This window comes from Ambystoma mexicanum, chromosome 7q (genome assembly GCF_040938575.1).
Source record: "Ambystoma mexicanum isolate Mex_15411 chromosome 7q, UKY_AmexF1_1, whole genome shotgun sequence".
Taxonomy (NCBI): domain Eukaryota; kingdom Metazoa; phylum Chordata; class Amphibia; order Caudata; family Ambystomatidae; genus Ambystoma; species Ambystoma mexicanum.
In genome coordinates, this window is record NC_090941.1 from 549488303 (window position 1) to 549515746 (window position 27444).

At 49.3% G+C, this 27444-nt stretch overlaps 1 protein-coding gene across 1 annotated transcript in view; it reads left to right on the forward strand.

The window, feature by feature from the left end:
* Nucleotides 1-27444, forward strand: part of EPSTI1 (epithelial stromal interaction 1) — a 636716-nt gene that overhangs the window by 586194 nt on the left and 23078 nt on the right. The window contains exon 10 of the mRNA XM_069639242.1: nt 24319-24430. Coding sequence (XP_069495343.1) covers nt 24319-24430 — 112 coding nt within the window. The remainder of the gene's footprint in view (nt 1-24318; nt 24431-27444) is intronic.

The following is a 27444-nucleotide window of genomic DNA, read 5'->3' on the forward strand; positions in this document are numbered from 1 at the left end:
CAATACCACACCGAAGAATCTAAAAGAAGACTACCGTTGAAATCATCGCGATGGACCGAACGGCCTAGGAAGGCCGCCCGGGCCTCGGTGCCCAGACAGTAGGGAGAGCGGGGGGAGGCCATTGTTAGGAGGCCATTTGTACTATGCATATTCTTCCCTTCCTACACTTTGTTCGCCCAGCTGCCATCACCTTTACCCAGTATTATGGAGAACACCTCATTTAAGTTTTGCCCTAAGTGCAACCGTAAGTTCACCTGGGTAGACAAACATCTCGTGTGCAACTTGTGTCTCCCGATAGATCACGTCGAGACGTCTTGTCGAGCCTGTAGGCTCTTCCAGCCTAAGACGTTGAAAAACCGTTCCACTAAGCGCAGGGCCCACCACGCCAGGCAACTCGAGGCCATGGAGGTGGAGGGAGCCTTCAGCAATGGCAGCGATGCCGCACTTACGGACGGCGAGGGCACCGGAGTAGCGGTCGCTAGCCAGGCGCAATCCCCCGACCCCGTAGGACAGGCTGGCGGCTATGTTGTGGGGACTACACCCGGTGGCGGTACAGCGCCAACTACACACACCACAAAACACACAACCCTCAGTCGACACTCGTCAGATTAATCGAGTACTCGACATCGCTCGGCACCCCGTGAACGGTCGACTGAATCCCTGTCCTCTGGGCAATCTTGATCCAGATCGCCGCATGAAAAGTCAAAGGTGTCGAAAGATGGTAAAACGTCTAAAGACAGTAAGACGTCGAAAGACGGCAAGGGTGCCTCGCGAAAAACAACATCCGAAGGTCATTCATCCGCAGACGAAACCTCGGCCCCCACACACAAAATTCGATGTTCTTCAGCTAGTAAGAAGTCAGGCCCCAAGAAGTCAGTTTCACTCTCCTCTGGGACCCAGGGTGGGGACAAACACCATACAACACATAAAACCTCCCATACAGAAGACAAATCCAAGGGGAAACCTAAAGACCCTAGGCCTAAGACTATCCCACCCACTAATGAAGACATAGGCCTTCCCGTCTCCGAGCCCGAAATTGTCTTTCCAAGCTCGAAAGATTGGTCTGCCGAGGACATCGACAGTGTTATGCATAGGATGTCCTTCATTGTGAACTTCTTCGAAAAGCACCCTGAACAGCTTTTAAGCCTTCAGACCACCCCACCCACCTCAGCCCCTTCGAGCTCCCGACCCCCTGTGTCTCAATCCCCTTCTAAGAGGGTTTGTACTGATGTCCCAACTCAGGGCAGGGATTTAGATCTGTATGACCATGAAGTGCATCCAGAGGAAGACCAGGAGGATGTTTTGTTTATTGATACATCTGATCCTCAACTTATGGATGAGGACTTAGATGAATTCTATGAGGGGGACGATGAAGACCCAGACCAGGAGACCAACATTTACTCCTTGGATTCACCCATTAATCAGGATCCTCCAGTAGTAGACTCCCCTTTAGACAACCAACCACTACTCAACAAAGTTCTAACTAAGGCGGCAGAACACTTCCGCATAGATACTCAGGAGGTGGTAGAAGATAGAGACTTCGCTGAGCAATTGTTGGGAGATAAGAAAACAGTAGGCCAATTAATTCCAATATTAGTCTGTACAATGCAGAATCCAACCTTCTTTGGAGTCACCCAACCGCACATATAGGCCGTTAACCTGCGTGTTGAAAACATTTTCAGACCTGCACCTTCCGACCCTCTTTACATAAGAGGACAGTTAAAACCGGACTCCCTGGTGGTTACCACCACACTGAAAAGAGCAGGCACTCCCCTTGCTTCCTCCGAGGCCCCCTCCGGACAGGTAGAGCAAAAAGATTTACGCAATGGGCAGGCAAGTAGACTCTTCTGCAGCCTACCGGACTCGCATCGCAAATAATGCTACACTCCTGGCAAGTTTCAACTGCCACAAGAGGGATGAGGTTTCAGCATTACTTTCTTCTGCACTTGAGCCACTTAATTCCCAATTAGCACAGGTGGCAGCAAATGGTAGAGCAGTGTCTACTTGTCTACTAAAGTCAAACTTTGACGCAGCAGACAATGCGGGTAGAATCATCGCAGAGGGCACTATCATTAAAAGACACGCATGGCTTTGCCAATCAGGCTTCAGGCCAGAAACACAGGCCACCTTAATCAAATGATATGCAAATGGGTATTTCCCATCTGTGAAAGGTACAGTGAGCAAAAAGCAGATGGCTGTGAACTCTCAATGTGGTTAGCAACCACTGAACAGGTTATCATGCCTTGTTCCTCCGAGAGAGAGGCGCCTGCTACCTGCTACCTTTGTTGAATTCTTTGAAGGACCTTGGGGTTGGTTACCCTAGGTTACCTGGGGGCAACCAGACATGGACTCCCTGCTCACTGTGCTTAGAGAGGCTCAGCTTCACCTCACTGATGATGCCCAACAAGGCTGAAACACGTGTATGGGGTTGCTGTTGGTACTCTTGTTCAGAGAGGAATTGCCATAGCATTTCCGTGCTGGACTGCCCATGTGGGCGGGACAAAAAACTGATATGCAAACGGATATTTCTCATCTGTGAAAGGTACAGTGAGCAAAAAGCAGATGGCTGTGAACTCTCAATGTGGTAAACAACCACTGAACAGGTTATCATGCCTTGTTCCTCCGAGAGAGGGGCGCCTGCTACCTTTGTTGAACACCTTAATCAATATGCCCGTTGAGAAAGATGTGCTCCTCTCTGTGCAAGGCGGTAGAAGACGCACTAAAAACTGCTAACTGCAATTTTTGCCGCTTTTGGGGACAGAATTCCCAGAGGGGATCTGAATACAACCAGGGTTAGGGTTCCTATGGTACCAACCAAGGACAATCCTTTCAGGGCGACCCACGAGGACAACAAAGAGGTTGTGGTACTCGGGGCAGAGGCCAGGCTCGAGGTGGTACGCCACCTCAGAGCAAGTGACATTCTGCTCCAAGTACCCTCCCATGGAAATTCGTCCTCCTACTGGAGAACCAGTAGGAGGACGAATTTCCAACTTCACCCACGCATGGGAGGGTATTACCTCAGACAGATGGGTGCTGTCAACGGTTGTAGGGGGCTACTGTGTAGAACGTCTTCAAAATCCTTGCGATCATCCCCCGAGACAAAAATACACTCAGAAAAACATCAACAGATTCTTCTAGAGGAAATTACAGCTCTTCTATTAAAGGACGCCATAGAAGTGATCCCAGCCAACCAGGTAAACAGGGGTATATATTCAACTTACTTCCTTGTGCCCAAAAAAGATCTAACAATGCGCCCTGTATTAGATTTAAGGCCTGCAAACAAGTATGTCAAGCCACAAAAGTTCTGCATGACCACGCAACAAGAAGTAATCCTGCTTCTAAAAAAGGGGGTTTAAATGGCAACAGTGGATATGAAAGATGCCTATTTTCATATTCCAATGTTTTCAGCGCACAGAAGGTTCTTGCGTTTCAAAATAGCAAACCAGCACTACCAATTCAACGAGCTGGCCTTCGGAATAGCCTCTGCGTCAAGGGTATTCACCAAGGTACTGGCGGTGGTGGCAGCGCACCGGCGCATCGAGGCACTCTCAGTGTACCCTTACTTGGACGACTGGCTCATAACAGGGGTATCACCTCTGATTTGCAGACAAAACATTCAGACAACAATCAACCTCCTCTTCCAATTGGGCTTCTCATTCAAAGAGAAAAAATCAAGCCTGGCGCCCAGCACCTCCAAACAGTTCTTAGGAGCGATTCTAAACACAAGGTTAGAGGAAAGAGTAAACAACTTGTTACTGCAAATATCACACTATCAGGCCGGCCGCCAGATAAGGGTACGCAAAGCAATGCGCTTAATAGGCATGATGGCATCTTGCATTTACCTGGTTCCCCAAGCGCGTCTGCGCATGCGTCCCATACAAGAGTGGTTGGCGAAACAATGGTCTCAGGCAAGCGGTCAGTGGGATGATCTAGTGGTAGTTTTGCCAACACTAGTACAAAATCTTTGCTGGTGGACGAGAGAGAATCTGACCAAGGGGCAACCCTTCTACAATCCACAGATACAAGCAGTGGTCACAACAGATGCCTCACTAGTGGGGTGGGGAGCGCGCTACCTTCACCTCACAGCTCAGGGTCTGTGGTCTCACTCTATGGCTCAGAACCACATCAACGTACTGGAACTTCTAGCAGTGTTCAAAGCCCTCCAAGCATTCGGACCCCATTTAACAAGTCTGTCGGTGCAGATCCTAACAGACAGCACCACAGCAATGTTTTATATCAACAAACAAGGGGGGACACTTTCTCCAAATCTATCCAGACTTGCACAGAAAATCTGGAGATGGGCACTCAAACATGAGATGTTCCTGGTATCTCAACATCTTCCAGGGGAACTCAACGCTCTAGTAGACTCACTGAGCAGAGACCCCCTGCCAGAAGAACACGAGTGACGTCTACACAAAGAGGTCGTAGAACACCTCTTTTCCCTGTGGGGTTTTCCTTCCAACTATAGACCTATTCGCAACAAGCGAAAATCGGCAATGCCCAGACTTCGCGTCTAGGTTCCCCCAGCCGGGCTCAAAGGGGAACGCCCTATGGATGAATTGGTCAGGGATGTTTGCCTACGCTTTTCCACCAACCCCTCTGATGAGGAAGGTGGTGAACAAGATCCACAGGGAACCGATGACGCTCATCCAAGTTGCTGCTATGTGGGCGAGACAACCATTTTATCCACCCCTATGCAAACTGGCGGTGTGCGACCACATCACTCTCCCGTGCCAGTACAACCTACTCTCCCAGCACGAGGGGCTAACAGTGCATCCTCAGCCCAACTCAATGAACTTAGCAGCATGGCTCCTAAAGTCATAGAGTTCGGACATCTCGATTTACCCCAGAGATGTATGGAAATCTTGAAAGAATCAAGAAAACCTAACACAAGGCACTGTTACTATGACAAATGGAAACAATTCATTATTTGGTGCCAGAATAAGCAAATCAATCCAGTTGATTGTACTCCTTCTACTATTGTCACCTATATGCTCCACCTATTGGATGCAGGTTTAGTGTTTAACTCACTTAAAGTGCACCTGGCAGCTTTGTCAGCCTACACCACTTCCCATAGCAAAGTGTCATGGTACAAAGTGCCATTTGTCAAAGCATTTATGGAAGGGGTAAAGAGACTCCACCCTCCAATTTCTAATCCACCACCAGGTTGGGACCTTAATGTGCTACTTACTAAGCTCATGGGGCCTCCCTTTGAGCCCATGCACAAATCTGACTTATAAAACTGCCTTCTTAGTAGCCATCACTTCCATAAGAAGGGTCAGTGAAATCCAAGCTCTGTCAGTGCAGGATCCTTTCTTTACTATACATAAGGACAAACTGGTTTTTACGAACTCACCCTAGGTTTTCACCTAAGTTAATTTCTAAATTCCATGTTAACCAGCCTATTGAGCTACCGGCTTTCTTCCAAGAACCCAAAAGATCTGCTGAGGTAAAACTCAACACAAAAGATGTGAGGAGAGTGGTCCTCTACTATGTAGACAAGACCAGACCGCTAAGAAAAACAAATCAGCTATTTGTCTCCATAGCGCCAGAAAGAGAAGGAGATTGCGTCTCCAAAAACGCCATCTCAAGGTGGATAGTCAGATGTATCCAACTGTGCTATTCCCTTTCAACTCAGCGCTTTGGCGTTGGCGCTTTATAAATAAAATAAAATACAAAAATACAAATAAGACACTGCCTTTTAGGCCCAGGGCCCACTCCACAAGAGGCACTGGAGCCACGCTGGCTTTCATTGCAAATGTTCCTTTAGACAGTATTTGCAAAGCAGCTACATGGAGATCTATATATACTTTCACTCAGCACTACTGCATTGACACCCATTCCAAGACAGATACACAAGTGGGACAAGCGGTTCTAAGACACTTATTCGCTCATTAACCTTCTCACGTCCCTCCTCCTTCCACTGCTTGCTAATCTATGCACAGCATGTGATCTAAGCAGATCCCACAAGCCTCAGAAGGGATGCATTACTCACCGTAATCGTATTTCTGATGCTTGTATCTGCTTAGATTCACATGCGACCCACCCTTCCTCCCCTCGGAGAGAAGGTGCATGGATGCTTATGAACTTGTCTGATAAGTATCTGCTTGGATATAGCTGTACTCACGCTACACCTCATGCGACCTCATGTCAGAAAAAAAAAAAACAATCTGAGGGACCTCGATGTGTGAGGGATCATGAGTACAGTGGACGTCACACTAGTGATAGTATTACTGGCACGCCTGTCGACGTCCATTTTTGAGTTTTGAAAACAACAACTGTAATACTCTGCAGCTCCCACTAGATGGCAGGCTATGCACAGCATGTGAATCTAAGCAGATACAAGCATCAGAAATACGATTATGGTGAGTAATGTATCATATATATATATATATATATATATATATATATATATATATATATATATATATATATATATATATATATATATATATATAGGACTTGGAGACATCTTAACCATTGGAACAAAGGCATGTAAAGTAGGCTGTCTAGTATTTAGAAAATAACAAAGTGACATAATAAAACATGTTGTGGTTACCATTATCATTCATTATACTGTACAATAAAAAGCTATGTTTTTATTATCTAGAGAGTAAAATGAGTACTAATCTTTATCACAGCAGTCACGCAGACTGGAAGTGGTCTGGTTGACTGTGAGAATATTACCACTTTTTCGTTTAGCATTTCTTTCTTGTTTCATCCCACTTGTAAGCACTGTAATAATCAGTGTTTTATCACTCACCAATTTAATGGTATGCATTTTATCAACCTTTGAAGGATATATGCATGAGTAACCTATGGGTTGGAGATATTTGCAATAGGTGCTGTGACAGGTTCTGGGAATGAACCTTGTCAAAAAGGGGAGGAGGGAAACGCTACTCCCTGTGCCCCCTATGCGTGCTGTGAATGTGATTAACGGTACCACTTTCTATCACCCAGTGCCTTCCTGTGCTTTCAGAGTTATCTCTTGTCTTTTACAGGACCACAAGACCCAACATGCATTGCAACAGCGGCAAAACAACCAGACTAATGGAAAACCAAAAACCCTGCAAATAACAGACTATGAATCTTTCTACAACCATGCAGCGTCCAGCGTTGCAGAAAAACCATTAACTCACCACAGCGAAAGGTTAAGAAACATACAGACCCACAGCATGAACGCCAAACCACAGGGCTTTCAAAAGAGACTGTTACCAGATCCGTGTTAAGGAACAGGATGGAGCTTTGGAGTAGGTCCTAAAGTCTCTCACTTGTGTAAACCAGCCTCTGGGTAAAAGACACGTCAGGATTGGTCCGTAGAGTCAGGGGAGCACTGGAGCCAATGGAAGGGGCTTGGTGTAGTACAGATAAGAACCACAATATAGAATGGTAATGACAAAGGTAGAGTGTGGGTTGTAAGGGTGAGGTCAGGAAGAGAGATGGACTGAGAGACCAGGTGGAGGATGGACAGTGAAACGGAGTGCTGAGATGTTGTGCCAGCGACTGGTATGGATGGGCAGGCAGGTGAGGACTTGGCTGTGAGGGGGAGTGGTACCAGTTGTATGCAGCACTGTGTGAGGAGGGGTGTGTGTAAAAGGTGAGTGTGAAAGAAAGATGGAGAGGGGGAGTGAAAGTGTATGGGGATTTGAGAGACAGTGAACGTGAGAAGGAAATTGGAGCCGTGATGGTGGATTGAAGCAGCTGGGTTGTAGCTAGTGGTAAGCAATAGGCAGAGATTGTGGTAAGGTTAGGGCATAGAGGTGTAGACAGTGGATTGTGGCTAGGACAGTGATAAGGAGAGCAGATTACAGAGAGAAGAGTAAAGGTGAGAAGCAAGTAGACCAGAGGGAAGAAAAGAGAAGAAAGAAGAGGGGACCGGCGAAAAAGTGTGAATATCAGAGGAGTAGTAGAGAGACAAGATGACCAAACGGGGTAGGACAGGAGAGTGAGAGTAGAACAGAGGGAAGAGTAAGATCAAGGGAAAGGAAAGTATGGGAGTCGAGGGAGCCCATTGGAAGACTACAGAGGGAGGGAGGGACTGCCATTTAATGGACCCCCTTCAAAATCCTAATAACCCTTGAAGTTTCTGTGAAGACTTTGGGCCTCATCAGGAGTTGGGCGGTATCCTGGTGGAAATTCAACCAAGCTGAACTAGCGCTACCGCCGGGGCCTCGGTCGCAATTGGCGCCACATCACAACCTGGCATGAACACGCACACCACTTTGGCGATAACGCAAATTCCGTCTAGTGGAATTAGCACCGAAACAAAGCACTCTGCCAAAACCCTGGCGAAAATAGCACTACCGCTGGGCTTCCGTCGGCGCAATTAGCACCAGCGGAAATGGCGTCATCGCCAGAATGGGAAGCATGGCGGTGGCCATCTTTAAAAGCAAAATTTACTCTGAATCCCCCACTTCCTGCAGCCATCTGACCCTAAAAGGCACTGGGAACATGTCACAGGAGCGAACGCGAGGGAAGGTTCCATAAAACTGGCTCCAGAAGCCGACATTTAGTGAGGAGAAGTCAATAGTCCTCACAGATGAGGTGGTTGGACACTGCAAAGAGCTGTACAGGAGCAGCCAGAGGACGACCTCGGGCTAGCGTAAAACCACTATCTGGCTGGCAATAAGCCAGAAGGCAACAGCAGCTGGCATGGTCCCCCGGGACACAGAAAATGCTGCAAAAGATGGACTGACCTACGGGTCAGTTGCGAAGTACTCTACTCCCAACACCGGCAGGAGGCCCTGGCAACAGGAGGCAGAACCACTGGGCCCCTTGTGCTGACACCATGGGAGGAGAAGTGCAGCAGCATCCTGGACATGGAGGATGTTTGAGGGAGTCGGTGAAGCGGTGGCGGGTGCCAGCAGCCAGGAGGTGAGTCATCCCCCTCCCTTCAATTCACACAGCAAATAACCATCCATCAAATCAATGTTAGCCTTAGCATAAAATGCAGTAATGTACAGGGACACATGCCAACAGACCCAGCAGCTGGCCCGGGCAATCAGGGTGAACTGATGGGGTGCTACTTCAGCCCCCCTCCACAGCAGCCTGGGGGGAGGGCACCAAGTGCACCTTTAAACGGTTGTGGAGTGTGAAGGTGTGGCAAGTGGCCAATCCAAGGCAATCCATCCCACTCCCCTGCTGGTGCTCTCCGTGCCAGCAGGAGTGTGGCGTGTGAGTATCCACAACACCACACAGTTGTCACACAAACACGTTGTGGGTCCATTTGGCCAGTCCCATGCTGGCATGACAGACGAGCCCCATGGCAGTGTATGACTCCCTGCACCTACATGGGTGCGGCAAGCCAAACACAAAACAAGACAGTGCACCACTGCTGGCTGCACAGGAGCGTCCCATTCAGTCATGGCAGTGCCATAGATAAAGCCACTGAAACTACTCCCACAAGACGTGCATGGACGGGAGGGGCTGGGGGGGCATGAACACATACGACCGTCCCTTGTGCTGCAAAAACAGACTGTTCTTATATGCCAGCATATGGCCATGAGAGCATGCCGCTATATGCGTGACTCTGCAGGGCCCCATGCATGCATGGAATACCCAGTCAGCTGCCCTTGCATGGACAGGCTGCCTTGAACAGACACGGGCCAAAGGCCACCTTGCATGGGTCACAGACACATAGCTGCAAACATTCCCATATGGCCCCTGAACAACCATGCCCATCTGTCCACATGAGTGGGGTGTCCCTCTGATCAATAGCATGTGTGACTTGCATGCCAACCCACGTGAACGCACCATACCTGACAGAATGACATTTGTCCCCTACAGGCACTCGGGCAGCACAGGAAGAGGATGAGGAGGATGAGTTGGAAAGCCCATCAGCGACTGGTGCCTCCAGGGCTTCAGTGTCCACTACTACCCCTGAAGGCCGGACACGTGATGCCAAAGCACAAGTCTCAGCATGTCACACCTGGCCCCAGCAAGACCAAGCCTGCTGGTGGCAGCGCAGGCCCTGTGCCAACGCCACGTGCCACTGGGAGCACCACCTCACCAAGTGCACCCACACAGCCAGCTGCAGTAGTTGAGACCAAGTGCACACCTGCTGGCAAGAGTGCTGATGGCACCCAGGAGGGAACCAGCCAACAGCTGCAGGAAGCTCTAGGTCCACACAGCCTTGACAGCATACATCACTGACATGGGCACCCCCTCATATGGGTCTCTGTGCTACAGTCCTTACTCACTGCGGAGCCCCCAAGCCATTCCCCACCCAACACCGTGCCACCACATCCTTCAGAGGCTGGAACACATAGAGAGGTGGTAGCTTGAGATGGAGGCCATTGCTAACACTCAATCCCTCCACCTCCAGGCCGTGCGTAACTATGTGCTGGGAGCCACTCGCAGGATCGTCCAATACATCGTGCCTCCAATACATCGTGCTCAATTGGGCACAGACCGCTGCAACAACTGCTGCACTGGCGGTCTATGGCCAGTGTGTCAGAGAGCTGACTGAGGGCATCTCTGTCCATGTCGCATAGTATGGAACTGACTCTGCAGCACATCTGGGGGCCAGGGCCCACACCCTCAAGTTCTGCCACACCTACTGAGGGGTTCTTGGCGCCGGTCTAAGTGGAAAAAAAATGCATAAAAAAGCATTGAATGCATTTTTTTCAAAGGTAAAGGTTTTATTTGAATTATAATGGATTTTAAGGGCTAAAAAAACGGGGGTGGGGTGGACCCCCAATTAAAACAAAAAAATGGAAAAAAAATGCATTTGATGCTTTTTTTTTCCTATTGCTTTTTTTTTAGATGCTAAGGCATTCGATGCAATCACTATAAACCAAGGCCACACAAGTGACAGGGGGGATAATGAGTTGGGGTGCTGTTGGGGAGAGGGGAATAGTGTGTTAGGGTGGTGGTGGTGGTGGGTGAGGTAGGGGTCATAGTATGTTGGTGGTGTTGGGGGGGTTATGCAGAGGGGAGGATAGTTTGTGCACTACGGAAATAAAACATAGTTAAACTTCAACAATGCAAGGACATTCCTCATTGTTATTGTGTTTATTCATAAATGTGTGTGGGACACAGCGGTGCATGGTATGTGCCATGTGAATGTCTTAGAAAAAATTGTCCATCAGTTCCTGGCGAGCCACTCGTCCATCCCCAACGTCATCCCTGGCAATGCGCTGAGACGCCTCTGCCACAGGTACTGCGTCCTCATCCTCTGGGGGTGTCATGTCCATATCAGGGAGTAGAGGGACATTCCTCTGGAGGCAGATATTGTGCAGCGTGGCCCACACCAGCACGATTTTCCCACTTCTTCTAGTTTATACATTAGGGCACCTTCTGTAAGGCCCAGGCAACGGAAACAAGCCTTCAGGAGGCCAAAGGTATGCTCTATACCAGTGGTCTTCAAACTTTTTTGGCCTGGGCCCCCCCTGAGCAAAGTTTGGGCAGGCCGGGTCCCCCCAAAAGTGCCAGATGGACAGTATGTAGAAATCGCTATGAACTTTTGCGTGCCGTCACCGCACCCTACTCCCAGTACAGACCCTGGTCTCTCCCCACCCTACTACCACCACTATCCCAGTGCTGCCGCCCATCCTGCTACCACCACAGTGCCATAACACAAGCATACATATAGAGTCTATATAGACAGGAGTCCTGCTGTGAGCATGATTGTAGGCCAACTCCTGTGGTGTCTGTGGTTTCCGCACAGGTGTCATGAGCCAGGGCAGCTGCGGGTATCCGGAATCACCTGCAAGGGGAGTGGCAGAGCCATGAGTCATAGTGTATTGTGTGGGGGATGGCTTACCACGGCATCGGGGCAAAGAGCATCATGTGAATGCATATGGCGCTTCATTGCGTGGCATGTGTCTTATTCTATGCTTTCGCATGTTTTAAAACTCACCTCATGCATTGTATTTTCTCAACATGCACCCTGTCCCCTTGCAGATGATGTATCATCATGTGTCTGTCGTTGCCATGTCAAGCTGACATGGTGGCTGTCTTGTGCCAGCGTATTGCTCTTGTGCATGTGGCCTCAGAGCTAATGCCGCTGTGTTGGGACTTGTGATGAAGCAGTAATTGTGCCTGTTTGTATTGGCGCAGATTCCACCACCTGTAATAGCGCCAGCTGTTCTAAAGACAGCGGTATTTGCGCGGGTTCATGATCCGGTGGCACGGTATTTGCAGTGGAAAATCTGTTAAAGCCACTTTTAAGGCTTACCGCCAGGATCGTGATGAGGCCCTTGGTCTGTTATGAAGGCCATCTGTGGCAGTGCTTAACCCGTTGAGCTATCCTAACATCCTTACACATGCATAAATTCACTATGGAAAGTGTGTCCCCTCTAGATCCGCATTGCAGATTGTTTAGAGTTTCTTTTTCTGAGGGGAGGTGGGTGGTAGATGTTTTGCACTTTTTTTCAGATTCACAGCCTTGCACATGGCTACCTGCGATTTCAAGAAAAATCTACTCACACCACACCATGGTAACTCGATGTATATTCACCTCCTTCTCATCTTGTTTTTCAGCAACTGCCTGTCACCCTTAATGTCCTCATTTTCTTCTCAGTTTCTGCTCTTTTGCCTCATTTCTCTCTCCCTTATCTCTTCTCCCTCCAATGTTTTACTAATCTTGCTCTGCCCTCCCTAGCCCCTCCAACTCAACATTTTTTTCTTGGTCATCTACCTTTATGCTTCTTTTTTGCCTCCTACCAGCTTACATCTCTGGCAAGGACAGTACACTTAATGTCTGGCTCTGCTCTTGCTTAGCTCTTCACTTTCAGAGTGCCTAGAGCCGAGCCACAGTTTTGGCTCAGACCACACTCGAGTCCACATTCAACCCTCCATCCCCCTCAATACTCCCATTCCTGCAAATCCCTCCTCTGTCACATTTTTTAAGCATAGATTTCAGCCATCCCAACCTCCAATTGGTGCAGCCCTGGGAGCATGTGCTGCCCTGACTCCGCTCTCCGGCGCCACACCTCAGTGCCCTTTTTCGTGTCGACGGGACCAGGCCGAATTCACTAGCGCTCCTGGGTTTGGCTTCAGCCATGTAATTCCACGCACGGATACTTCTTCTCTTTGTCTTTTTTTGTAATTTTATCATTCATTTACTCGGTCCTCGGGCATCACGCTTCTCCCCGGCGCATGTCTACTTCTACAGGGTTCAGCAGGTGTCCATCTCTTCCCGACTAAAGAGCCCCACACCCTCTGCCTGCGGTGCCTTGGCCCTGACCACGGCTGGCAAGCTTGTTTCACGTGCAACGCGCTTTCCTCGAGGTCTTTCAACAACAGACTGGGCAGGTGGAGGGAGCTCTTCCACAGGATCGCCTCCAGAGGACCTAAAGACTTCATCTATCATTGATCCAAGCCCAAGGTAGGGCCGCTCTTTTCCAGTGCACCTTGCAAGGGAGACTCCTTCCCAAGGACTCGCCCATGCGGATGGGACCGCACAGGTCCTCGTACCAGCACAAGTACTGAGGCTGTATCAGCTACCGTCTGAGAGGCCGAGGGATATGCAGATCCTCCCGGTGAGGGTGCTGAGGGACCGGAAGGTTATTTTACCGGATCTTCACCCGAGGGACTACACCCTAGTACCGGCAGCATGTCAGAGGGAGTGCCTTTACGCAGTTCTACCGGCAGATCTGCTAAGGGCGTAACGCCTACCGGGCCTAGGCCTGAGGAACAGGGTAGGCCCCATGATCCACACTCAAGAGTCCTGGACGGGCGGGGCCAAGTGAGCCGAGCAACACGACGCAGGCACGTGGAAGCAGCTGGACAAGATGGCTGCCACGCCAGAAAATCCAGACATCCGGCCGACGCCCCTCCAGGGAAGGCAGGCAGAGGACCGTGTGTCGAGGTGGGACTGGTGTCAACCAGGTATGTGGCCTATAGCTTATCCTTCCTTTGCGCAAGGCAGGTTCCCAATGCATCCATATGGGCAGGGCACGCCACGGCTCCAGCAGCCGCCAGCTACTCCGTCAATATAGGCTACCACCAATCCAGCCTGTGAGGACAGGTTCTTTGAAAAGTTCCTCGGGCTAATGAAATCTCCACAGATGGGGGTCATCCTCAGGGACGCAATCAGGGACTTTCTCCCTCCAAATGTCCCGCCGGCACCTCAGACCCCAGCACAGGCTCCTCCGGTCCCTGTTCAGCCTCAGCAGTCCGCTCCGGCCCCCCAGCCGATCGCGCAGGTGGTTCCGCACCAGCCTCCGTCGCAGCCTCCATCTCTGGTCCCCGTACCACAGCCCCTAGCACTCCCACTCCGTTGCCAGACCCTCTGGATCCGCGGGTGGACACAGATGAGGAGAAGGACCCTGACACGCCGTCTTCAGCCAAGGCCTTCCACGAATGACTGGCAAGGATGGCACAGTACTTGGGCCTCCCTCAGCCCTAGGTCGAGCAATCAGTAGAGGGGGTCCTCACAGAATTCCTCACACTACCTCACGTAGTGATCCAGATGCAGAAGAACGTAGTGGCCTTGACCAATAAGGGTTGGCTCGAGCCCCACTCAGCCCAGCCGGTGAATAAACACCTGGAAGCATGCAGATGGAGGGGGTTACACTCTTTCTATTGGCACATCCTCAGCCACACTCCTCTGTGATCGCTGCGGCATCACTGTACTCCCAAGCCTCAGTCGTCCTCAACCTCCTCCTCTGCGGCGCTGCTAGGCAAGGAGGAGAAGATCTTGAAGGCGCACGGGAAGGAGCTGTATTCCAACTATGTGCTACAAAATTCAACCCAGATGTCCAGGGACGCATACTGGATCTTCCGTTCGAATGGGGTGACCTCTTCCACTCCACAACGGACGAGGAGCTGGATAAAAATAAAAACAGCTCTCAAATGGCCAAGTCTTTATCCACTTTTACAAAAACCACGCCCAAACCGTACACCCAGTCACAGCAACGCTCTGATAAGGGGCGTACATACAGAGGTTTCCACGGCTTCCAAGAGTGGAGGTCCAGGCAGCCTGACAGTTCACTGTCCCAGAATCGGCGCAAACAACAAAAACAGGGGCGGGGGGGAGTAAGGGCTGTTTCCAGTCCCCTTCCGCTGCAGTAGCCTCAGAGGGAAAGAAGGCATGACACGCCCCTCCGGGTCCACATGTCTCCAGTGGGGGGCAGGCTTGCTCTCCATGCTCATTTTTGGCACCAGAATTTTGCGGCCCCCTGGATCCACTCTGTAGTCTCCACAGGGTACCGCCTCCCTATCCCAGCCTCTCCTTCCTACTCCCCTCCACTACCACAGGTTCGGACAGCAATTCTTTAGGCGGAGAGCCGGTCGCTCGTCGAGAGCCAGGCAGTGGAGGAGTCCCAGCCTCCCAGAGAGGCTTGGGCTTTTACTCCAGCATTTTCGCCTTTCAGAAAAAGAACCAGGCACAGGCCTGAGAGTTGTGCTGGAACTTTCCACCCTCAACCTCTCCCTACCTCTACAAAAATTCAAGATGGTTACGCCATCTTTGATTGTAGAGACATTGTGCAAGGGAGACTGGATGTGCTCCCTGGATCTGAAGGATGTGTACCTACAGGTCCCGATATGGCAGCCTCATCATTCCTTTCTACGATTCAGGATCATGGGCTACCATTTCCAATACAAGGTGCTCCCTTTCGGCCTCAACTCAGCCCCTGTAACGCTCACCTGATTCCCGTAGAGGCGCCGGTCTTGACTGGGCGTATACCGTATCTTCAAAGGTGATGTGTAACACACGGCTGGCTCTTTGGGCTGGACCTCTGTGCACTGTATGTCTGACTCGAAGGGTAAGATGTCTGCAGATAGAAAATAGGGGATTAATGAACTGGGTTATTGAATGTCTCTCTCTTCTTCCCTTTCTCTTCTCCTGTAGAACCCCAAAGGTTAACGCTCTCACCTTAGGTAAGTGAACGCCGTGCTCTCCATCTGCCTCGGGGCAGGGTGCTGTAACCAGTTTCGTCACTGGATAAGGGGAGCAGGCCTCTTGACTTCAGAGGACTGCTGTCCGTCGTTTACTGCACGAACGGTAAGTTTCGAGTAATTCTAATGTCTTTAAAGTCTTTAGTAATGATGTTTCTTGTTTTGCAGGGTTCCGGTGATGGCGGATGACGGGCTGAAGTGAGTTGAAGATGGAGCCCGTGTGATGAATAGAAGCGCCTGGAAGCACGTAAGTAAGCGCTTGTTGCCTGCTTCACGATGCGCTCTAACTGTCTCTTTATTTTGCAGGTACAAGTTCGGGGCGGCTGCAGGGTGCCGGAATACCCACTGGGTTAGATGTGGAAAGGAGTAATGGCACGTGAGTATTAAAGTTCCCCAATGTCTTTAAACGCACCTTGTTTTGTCTTTCAGATGCGGGATGCAGCGCCGAAGGCCTCCGGAGCGTGCGAAGAGTTGGTAAGCTTTTGTCTTTCAGATGCCGGAATGCAGTGCGAAGACCTCCGGAGCGCACGAAGAGTAGGTAAGCCTTTGTCTTTCAGATGCCGGAATGCAGCGCGAGGCGTTGGTGACAGCCGATGGACCAGGTAAGTGAAGCGCTGTCACTGAAGACCGTAATGCTAACCTGTTCTTTCTTGTCTTTATAGGTGTTGCTGAAGACTGGATTGAGGATGGTAAGCCTTTTTCCTTAGGCCCAGGATCAGATGCAGAAGACACGATGAGCGTTCTGCTGCAGAGGATGCAGAATAACGCAAAGCAAGATTCATCCATCGGGTGTGGTTTAAATAGCCTCCTGTAGTGCTTAGGTGTCTCCTTCCACAGCCACGCCTAGGTAAGAAAAGAGTTCCTGCTTTCCAGAAGAGTTCCAGTGTTCTGAACCTAGGGAGTGGCTCCTGCCCCACCCAACAGGAAAAGTAGTTCCAAACAGAAGAGGATCAGAGGCTCAACTGGCAGGCAAGTAAGCAGCATGGTCTGCTGCAGGTAAGTCCACCCAAGCATTATGAGCCCGGCGCTTCCAGCGCTGGGACTGGGCATATTTATGAGCCTGGTGCCACTGGCGCCAGGACTGGGTCCAAAAGGTCCCAATTGGGACTGGTTGGCACTCGGAACCTGGGTTATGGATCTGCTTCCAAGGGAGTTGGGAAAACCCTGACCTTTTGGAAGCAGAGATCATGACAGCCCCGAGGGTCTTTACCAGGCTGCTGAACACAGTTGTGGCCCTCCTCAGGTCACAAGGCCATCACATTTACCCGTACCTGGATGACTGGCTCGTCAGGGCTACATCTCAGGAAGCAGTGCACCATACCTCCCATGCTCTTATGAACACACTGCACAAGCTGGTTTTTTTCGCTCAACCTCAAGAAGTCACTGCTGCAGCCCACGCAGACACTGACCTTCTTGGGCCTCATTTGGGACACATGCTCCGAGAAAGTTTTTCCCTCGGAGGACAGGATCACCTCACTCAAGAGAGCCATGGCGCACTTCCTCAGCAGAGAAGTGACCTCGTACTTGTGGTACCAACACCTACTGGGTCTCATGGCAGCAGTCCTCTTGGCCGTCCCCTACACGAGACTCAGCGTGAGGAGGATACAGCTGCACTTTGCAGCATCTTGGAACCAGGAACAGGGCCATCAGTCAGAGATGATCAACGTTCATCCTTTCCGGCAACCTACACCACAGGTCACCATCACCACGGACTCCTCTCTCTCGGGCTGGGGGGGCCACCCTGGACAACCACTGCGTCCATGGCACCTGGACCAGGCAGGTGCAGGAGTACCACATCAATTGGCTGGAACTGAAGGCCATCTGGCTGGCGCTCAGGGCCTTCCTTCTGGGTTATCGAGGGCAAGGTCATCCTCATTCAGACAGACAACTCGACCAGCATGTTCTATGTCAACAAGCAGGGAGGTACCAAATCCCCTCCATTGTACAGGATGGCAGTCAGCATGTGGGAGTGGGCCCTGGAGAACATCATCTACCTCACAGCGGTCCACCTGCCGGGGAATCCAACCTCGAAACAGACAGGCTCAGCAGACTGGGAGCAGACAACTACAAGTGGCAGTTGAACGACCTAGTGCTGCAGGAGATCTTTTGCAACTGGGTCACCCTCTGGTGGGAAGTGCCAACTGTTCACCTCCTGGCAGCGTCAGGGTCCGGGCTCCCTGGGCGATGCCTTTCAGATCAGGTGGGACGGAATGACAGCATATGCCTTTCCACCCACACCGCTGATTCACAGGGTGATATGCAAGATCAAGAAGTCTCTCCACGTCTGCATCATTCTGATAGCTCTGTGGTGGCCAGCCACGCCATGGTTTTCGGAGCTGCTCAGCCTCTCGGAGAGGCCTCCCATGCGCCTGTTGACAGGCCCAGCAGATCTGCTGGCACAGCAGGGGGCAGGGTAATCTACCCTGCACCAGAGAACTTAGCCCTCACAGCATACTTCCTGAACAGGTCACGCTAGGACATCTCAGGCTCTCTAAAGCTAATTTAGAGATCATACAGGGCACCAGGAGAAAATCCACCAGGGCCCCCCATAAGAGCAAGTGGACCAGGTTCTGCCACTGGGCAGACTCTAAGGGCATTATCCCTCTGGCATGTTCCCTTGACGACATGCTCTCCTTTTCAGAGCATCTCGCCCATTAAGGGGTGCAGCTGGACACTTGCCGCACTTAACTGGGGGCCATTGGGGCTTACAGAAACTCGGAGGAGGAGAGTTTTTCCTCCTCCAACCCTATTGTCAGGAAACATCTGACTGGTCTCGCCAGGCTCTACCCACCCATCAAGACGCCACACCCTGTGTAGGACCCAAACATAGTCTTGGTTGCCCTGGCGCACAAACCATTCGAACCAATGGCGTCCACAGACATCAGGCTGGTCACCATTAAGACGGCCTTGTTTAGTCGGCCTCATCTCGGCTCCCAGAATCAGCGAAATTCAGGCGCTGGTTGCTTGGGAGCCATACACTACGTTTCACAAGGACAAGGTAGTCCTTTGGAAGCACCCAACGTTACTTCCTAAGGTGCCTTCCGCATTCCATCTGAATGAGGAAATTGTGCTGCCCACATTTTTTTGCTGAGCCCAAAGACGAGGCACAGAGAGTTCTGCACTGCCTTGACATCAGGCGTGCACTGAAATTCTTCCTGGCCAGGACGAAGAGCTTCCGCAAGTCGGATGCTCTATTCATCACCTTTGGAGGCTCAAGTCCGGGGTATCGGGCATCCAAGGCCATCAGAGAAGCCTATGAGGGACGGCATAAGCCACCCCCAGCCAACATGCATGCCCACGCGGTCAGAGCCAAGGCAACTGCCATCGCCTTCCAGCGGCATGTCCCCTGGCAAGTCATAAGCAGGGCAGCCACATGGGCCACCCCTTCGGCTTTCTGCAAGCACTATTGTTTGGATGCCGGCTCTAGATCAGACGCGGCTTTCGGACAGGCGATTCTTAGGAACCTGTTTGCTTAAGGAGGGTCTCCTCTCCACCCTGGGGCTACATTCAGTTGTAATCACTCATGCAGTATGGAGGAAAGGGGATGGGACTTAAGAGCAATTATAAGTTATTCACCGTAGTGACTAACATACTCTTAGTCCTCTTTCCTCCATACGTCCCACCAACCTCCCCCTGATAAAACTGGTGTCATTAGGCAATGTTAAATCTATTGTTGGCGCGTCTATGGGGACTGAGGTGTGGCGCCGGAGGGCGGAGTCAGGGCAGCGCATGCTCCCAGAGCCGCACCCCTGCGCGCCTCTAAATTTAAAGGGGAAAACAGCAGGGGGCAGGGTAATCTACCCTGCACCAGAGAACTTAGCCCTCACAGCATACTTCCTGAACAGGTCACGCTAGGACATCTCAGGCTCTCTAAAGCTAATTTAGAGATCATACAGGGCACCAGGAGAAAATCCACCAGGGCCCCCCATAAGAGCAAGTGGACCAGGTTCTGCCACTGGGCAGACTCTAAGGGCATTATCCCTCTGGCATGTTCCCTGGACGACATGCTCTCCTTTTCAGAGCATCTCGCCCATTAAGGGGTGCAGCTGGACACTTGCCGCACTTAACTGGGGGCCATTGGGGCTTACAGAAACTCGGAGGAGGAGAGTTTTTCCTCCTCCAACCCGATTGTCAGGAAACATCTGACTGGTCTCGCCAGGCTCTACCCACCCATCAAGACGCCACACCCTGTGTGGGACCCAAACATAGTCTTGGTTGCCCTGGCGCACAAACCATTCGAACCAATGGCGTCCACAGACATCAGGCTGGTCACCATTAAGACGGCCTTGTTTAGTCGGCCTCATCTCGGCTCCCAGAATCAGCGAAAATCAGGCGCTGGTTGCTTGGGAGCCATACACTACGTTTCACAAGGACAAGGTAGTCCTTCGGAAGCACCCAACGTTACTTCCTAAGGTGCCTTCCGCATTCCATCTGAATGAGGAAATTGTGCTGCCCACATTTTTTTGCTGAGCCCAAAGACGAGGCACAGAGAGTTCTGCACTGCCTTGACATCAGGCGTGCACTGAAATTCTTCCTGGCCAGGACGAAGAGCTTCCGCAAGTCGGATGCTCTATTCATCACCTTTGGAGGCTCAAGTCCGGGGTATCGGGCATCCAAGGCCATCAGAGAAGCCTATGAGGGACGGCATAAGCCACCCCCAGCCAACATGCATGCCCACGCGGTCAGAGCCAAGGCAACTGCCATCGCCTTCCAGCGGCATGTCCCCTGGCAAGTCATAAGCAGGGCAGCCACATGGGCCACCCCTTCGGCTTTCTGCAAGCACTATTGTTTGGATGCCGGCTCTAGATCAGATGCGGCTTTCGGACAGGCGATTCTTAGGAACCTGTTTGCTTAAGGAGGGTCTCCTCTCCACCCTGGGGCTACATTCAGTTGTAATCACTCATGCAGTATGGAGGAAAGGGGATGGGACTTAAGAGCAATTATAAGTTATTCACCGTAGTGACTAACATACTCTTAGTCCTCTTTCCTCCATACGTCCCACCAACCTCCCCCTGATAAAACTGGTGTCATTAGGCAATGTTAAATCTATTGTTGGCGCGTCTATGGGGACTGAGGTGTGGCGCTGGAGGGCGGAGTCAGGGCAGCGCATGCTCCCAGAGCCGCACCCCTGCGCGCCTCTAAATTTAAAGGGGAAAACATTTTTTTTCTGGTGAAAAAGGGTCCGTCTCCTGTCCCTCGCGAGAGACGCCCATGCAGTATGGAGGAAAGGGGACTAAGGACTAAGAGTACTAAGAGCACTGCATAGCACCATTTTGTATTGATTCACTGCCCACTATAGCAGTGGATCTAGGACATGTCCATGTAACATCTGTGCCTCGTCATTGTTAAAATGCCCACGTTGTGTCAACACTGCTATGTAATGTTAGATTGAGTTTAAGATTACACAGACTAGTACTATATACTGAGTTATAGCATTGTACCCAATTATATTACCTGTACACTGTGACAACTATAGCACACAGCTCCCCCCAGCCACGGTGGTCCTAAATGTACTGACCACAACCCTACAGTATAATGATAGCACTATGTTTGCCTTCAGAGTCATAGAGCTCAAACTTTTATTTGTGATACTAACACTAAACTCTGATGCAAATGCACCTACCCCTAACAACAGTGACCACTTAATAGCAACTAGAATAAGAATAGATAGCTATACCCCGCTTACAACAACTCCAAATAAGCTGCACCCTCAGCTTATACCTGGCTTTCCTCACCTTACCTCCCAACTCTCTTATACCTTACCCTTGCTGTCCAATATCATAAAGTTAGATAAGTACACCAATATGGCTCCTAATCTTAGCCTCTTGACCCATCGCCTCACCTCTCTAACCAATCTCCTGTGCGCACCTACAGTCAGAAACTTGAGACTCCGAGCCAGATTATCCAAGCTCCACGAAATACCTACTAAGTCCACCCAAGCCAACTATACCCATACCAACAGTAACGTCACTATGAAAACTCCCATCTACAACAAAAACATCTACAACAAAAACAAAAAATCCTACCCATCCGCCACTCCCATACCCTCACACGAAACACGCCACGCCGCATAAACCACCATCCCCATTGCTACCACCCACATTAAAAGTTCTTCAAAGCTCCCACAGATGGCTACTAAGCGCCCTGAAATTAATCTATGCTAGATCCCTGGTAGCACACCCAACAGAAATAGCAGATCTTCTCAATGGCAAGGATTATGACTTCCTTACTATAACTGAATCTTGGCTCCATGCCACAGCTGGCCTTCCCTCCTCATAGCTATACCAGACAACGGTGGAATTGCTCTCATTGTCAAATCCGACCTAGCCATGAGAACTAAACCCTCCCCCACCACTAGCTCATGTGAATTACTTACTGCTAAATCTTATTTACAGACTGCCAGGACCCATTGGCTCATTTGAAGAGGACCTCTCCGCCTTACTCTCCGAGAACACCAAACTGACCTCCCAAATACTCCTGCTTGGGGATTATAATTTAGGATTTAACGATCCCAATGATCACCCAACCTTGGCCATTGCCAATGTACTAACAGAACAAGGGCTCACACAAAGAGTTACCCAAGCCACTCACGACAAAGGCAGAACCCTTGACTGGGTTGCTGACTACAACTGCATCACCACCATCACATCGATAACACCCCTAACGTGGATAGATGATTATCTGATATCATTTACTATGCCAGCCACCAGCCCTAAACCTAAGGTTATTCCTATTGCACCATCCCTCCCCACAAGGAACAAAAAGAACATCACTGCAGATGAGATCATTCCACTTATCCTGCCTACCCTTGACCTACTTCCTAACTTAACTATCCCAGTCATCCTAATACAGGTCTATAATGAGGCTATGACAAAAGCCCTTGATATTATTGCCCCACTCAATATACGGAAAAGCAAACCCAAAGCCCATTTGAATTCATGGTCTACGCCCCCCCTAAAAACTCTGAGAAAAGAAAAAAGGAAGCTTGAGTCCGTAAAGAAAGTCAGCCCTACTGATGAAAACAAATCCAACTTGATCAACCTAGCATCCCTCTCCAAAAAAGAAATCATACGTGCCAAACAAGAGACCTACAATGAGAGGATTAATAAAGCCAGCTCTAGTACTAGGGAATTATTTACCATTCTCAAGGACCTGGAGGCTCCCATCCCACAGAAAGATGATTGCCTTAAGGATAAACCCTGGTGCTCTAGCATGCAGAAAGCCTTACAGAACAAAATATTGCTACTCCAAAGCAAGATTGCTGATAAAAAAAGCCACTCTACCTAGTATAGGCAAACCCAGCATTACTAAAACAGCCACCAATAAACCCTCCAACCAGTTAAAATGTTCTCAAGTCTCAATCTTTGAGGTTGAAACAGTCATTCTATCTCTTAAACCGTCTAATTGCCAAGGAGACAGCTGCCCGGCCCAGATAATCAAAGATGCGGCCAGAGACCTCTCGCCCTTTTATAATTAAACTGATCAATTCCTCATTTACTTCTGGCATTGTCCCGGGCAACTTAAAATAATATTGGGTCCTACCCCTCCTGAAAAAACAGACCTGAGATCCCTCAATCCCAACAAACTAGAGGCCTATCACCACTGTGCCTTTTTTACTGAAGATCCTCGACAAAGTGGCCTATACTCAAAATCAAGAATACTTGAAGTCAAATCCCTTCCTCAGCATCCGACAATCGGGCTTCAGACCCCGACATGGTACCGAGATAGCGCTAATAGACTTAAAACACAGATTGACGAACTGAAGGACAAGGGAAAAACAGCCCTGCTGTTACTCCTTGACCTTTCGGCCGCATTTGACTTGGTGGACCACCAAGTTCTCTGTAACCATCTGTCTTCAGCAACGCACTTCTCACATAGTGCCGTTACCTGGATTAAATCCTTCCTTAATAACAGGACCATGCAAGTCTTCTCACCTCTTGCAGCTGCTGACCCCGTCCCTATAACCTGTGGGGTCCCACATGGTTCTTGTGTCTCCCCCACTTGGTAAAATATATTCACAAAGCCACTGTTCAGTGACCTAGATCATCTGGGTATCACCTACACTAAATATGCAGATGACCCCCAGATCCTCATGCACCTATCGGGCGAGAATGACAGGGGCCTGGCTTTGGTGAATAAAATATACCTCATCATTCAGGCATGGATGGCCACACAGGGCCTCTGCCTGAATGATGACAAGACCGAGTTGCTAATACTGCGCTCAACATCCAACCTCAACAAACTTGACCAGCAATCGTTGCTCGTTTTGCAGTATGTTAATTATATTTGGTCAGCCTCTAGTCAGACTGGACCGTGTAAGAGCCTTCTCAATTTGACCCTTCGTTTTCAGTTAAGAATTGAACTGTAACTAGTTTGCAGGTTTTTCTTTACAATATAATATGGGCACTTCACCATGACCCAAAGAAACTTATATTGTAGCCCATTGTGAATTTTATTTTCTTTCATTTACAGGGTTAACAATGCTTTTCTGGACAGACTGGAAAGTGCCACTCTCCCACAAGCCCTGCACCGAACTGATCGTTTCGAGAACACACACAGCGCTTTTGGGTACAGTTACAATCGGGTAAGTAAATGCTGTTTTTCTATATTTGTGCATATTTCCCGTACATTGTATGAAGATAGTAGTTTTTGCAGAATGCTACAGTAAGTGCTTGTGACGTATTTGAAAATGGAGTACTGGCACTCTGACGCCCTGGTAAGCGAGACAAAGTGCTATATGTCCCGTGGCACTGCGACTCTGTTGTCCGAGCCCCAGGTTTGGTTGCCCTCCCCGGCAAAAGGTTAATGTGCCCAGAATTTAAATGTGAAATACACTAAACATAAATGTGTTGGCAAATAAATGGAACGCCGAAACCCTGCAGCTCACCTGAAATAAGCTCTGCATACTCTGGATGTCAGTATTTTGTGAATTTTGTACTGTTGAATACTGTGGGGTTAATATTCACTGCGAAGTGGTGGGAAATCTATGGCTAAAATTTTACGCATGGATTTTCCTCTACTTCATGTTTTCGTTCATTTTTATGACAGAGAGTGGGCACAGAACGGAATATACGTTTCTACCCCCATCCTCTCTGCCATACACTTTGACAGCATCTACTCCAGCATGACATGTTCATGCTGGCGTAAATGTGTGTAGCTCATTTTTGAGTCTCCCATAATTTGTCTTTGGGGGCCTGTTACGTTTGCACACCGGCAGAGTGCAAATGGGGAGGGCAAAAATGTGGCATACACGCTTGTACGTTGCCCCTTTTCGCACCCTGCCGTGCAAATGAAGTAAACGCTGCATGTCCTGCATTTAAAATGAAGTCTGCCTACTTTTTGCTAGTGCAAAAAGAAGGCAGACTCCATAGTAATCCACGGCATTTGCACCGTCATGAAAATCTACGCTGGCGCAAATGCTGTATTATTTGTATGGCGCAGTGGAAGGGAGGGGGGAAACGTAAATCACATTCCAAGTAAAGAAACTGAGCCATGACGTGAATTAATGGCATAAAAGCCTTACGCAAGGCTTTTACACTATTCATTTACGTTTCGATCTCATAGAAAATGTGGATTCCTTTGGAATCGACTAGGTTTTTGCACCAGGAAATCCATAGGAATCCATTGTAAATGCTGCCTGCCACCCATAAATGGAAGGTGGCGTTAATACCATTTGCACAAAAAGAAAATAAAGGCGTATAGGTAATTATGACTGTATTTACAACTAAATGACAGATTGCATTGAGGGGACCTATAAGCACCCATGTACAAATGTAGCGAGCACCCTCCTTGCAATTGAAATGAGCCCCTAATTGTATACAAACTCCTTGAAGCAGGCAAACGGTAGCATGTTGGGACTTTATAAAACCTAAATAAATCAATGGGTCTCCTATGCAGCTTTTGTCCCCCATCACTTCAGCCGATCCTACTTTTAAGAGGTTTTTGCGCTGCATAGTCGTGATTACTGCTCTTCTTTTTTCCCCGACTGTCTTGCTTGTTCCAAGATCGCCTTCCTTCTAACTACTTTTACATACAACATTATGAGACTTCACTCTGTTCGTTCAGGCTGCTTACGGACAGTCACTCGGGCAAGTATTGAGAGGACCACTGAGTTGGGCTGTGGAAAGAACTGCACATCTGGTTGAAAACTGAAAATAAATAGATTTGCCATACAGTTAATTCTGGTAAATGTTCCAGCAGATTTAAAATTATGAATTGCCAATAGCTCTCTATTGTTTATTTTGATTCAACGTAAAGGTTTGGTTGATCCACATTTAATTCCTTCTTGGCAGAACTAGATTTCTTTTTTTAATTAAAACGTGATTTGTTTTTACCTCTATCCCAGTGTGCAGCAACACACCAGAGGCCAAACACGAATGTGATCTATTTAATGGGAGTGAACGACCGGCTTCTTTTATTTGCAAAGGTGTCAAGTAATTTCAGTGACAGACGATTGAGGAGGAAAATATGAGCCCAGGAAGAGGCAGATTAATAGGCAGAATGCGTTTTATAGGAAGTCAGGATGCTGCTGGCTCTGTCTCGGGACTGTTTGTGTGGTTACCTGCACTGGCAAGGTCTCTTCACTTTGACAACCAATGCCCTAGGTGACAGGCGTTTCCTCTGCATGTTGTTGTGGGTTGTAGGAAGGGGAAGAATACAGATGGACAATTTCTCACATGATCCCCTGAGTTGGACTGCCGGCACCTTTGTAATGCAGGGTTTCTATTTCCGCTTTGTTCCTTTTACCCAACTGTGTATCTAGGGGGAGGTGGATCCCTGGCTCCACTCTTCCTTATAGAACCCACTGTAAGGATGGCATCAAATAGTAAGACAGACACAAGTGATCACAGTTTAAGGGTGTTTATTGAACTTCAATGTGGTTTGCAAAACGCCTATATAAACCTAAATCTAAAGATGGGAGCAAGCTACGACTATCATCTAATAATTACACAGTCCTATGGGTGTCTTGTCAAAATAAAAGGGCGTATGTGAATAAGCCTATTGCCAATCCTTACTTCTAAATACAAACAGTGTGGTAAACAGTGTTATGCAAAGGAAATGTGTTCAAGAAAAGATGTGTCAGGATATTTAAGCCGTTGGCTTCCCTAATCCCTTCCCCACGATTTCAGCACGGGACAAAGCGGCACAATTGAGCTTAGCACAGTCTCTGGCTTCTATAGCACGAGGCTGCAGTTCACAACTTCAACATCATGGAATTCTGTGTCAAAGTCTCTTTGCCATTCAAAGTCTCTTAACCAGAGGGCCTGATGCAATATGACAAACACCAAAGTTCCTCTCTCCTTAGGGTTTTACACATATACATTCTAGGGTGAATTTCTGTTCACCCCAGGTCCCCCTCTGCTGGGCTCAGACCCACTTCAACACAAAACCTTCTTGGGGGGGATTTTCGTTTCACCTCAGATCCCCCTCCATCTGGCTCAGACCATCTTTAACACAAGGCTTTCAATTGATCTCCCTCTGCCGGGCTCGGACCAACTTTATCAACTTTGCCACAAATTGTTCTTTACTGTATCAACATCAAAGACTTTCGATTATGCACAGGGTTTTGCTTGACCCGTCGCAGGCTACTTTGATTCA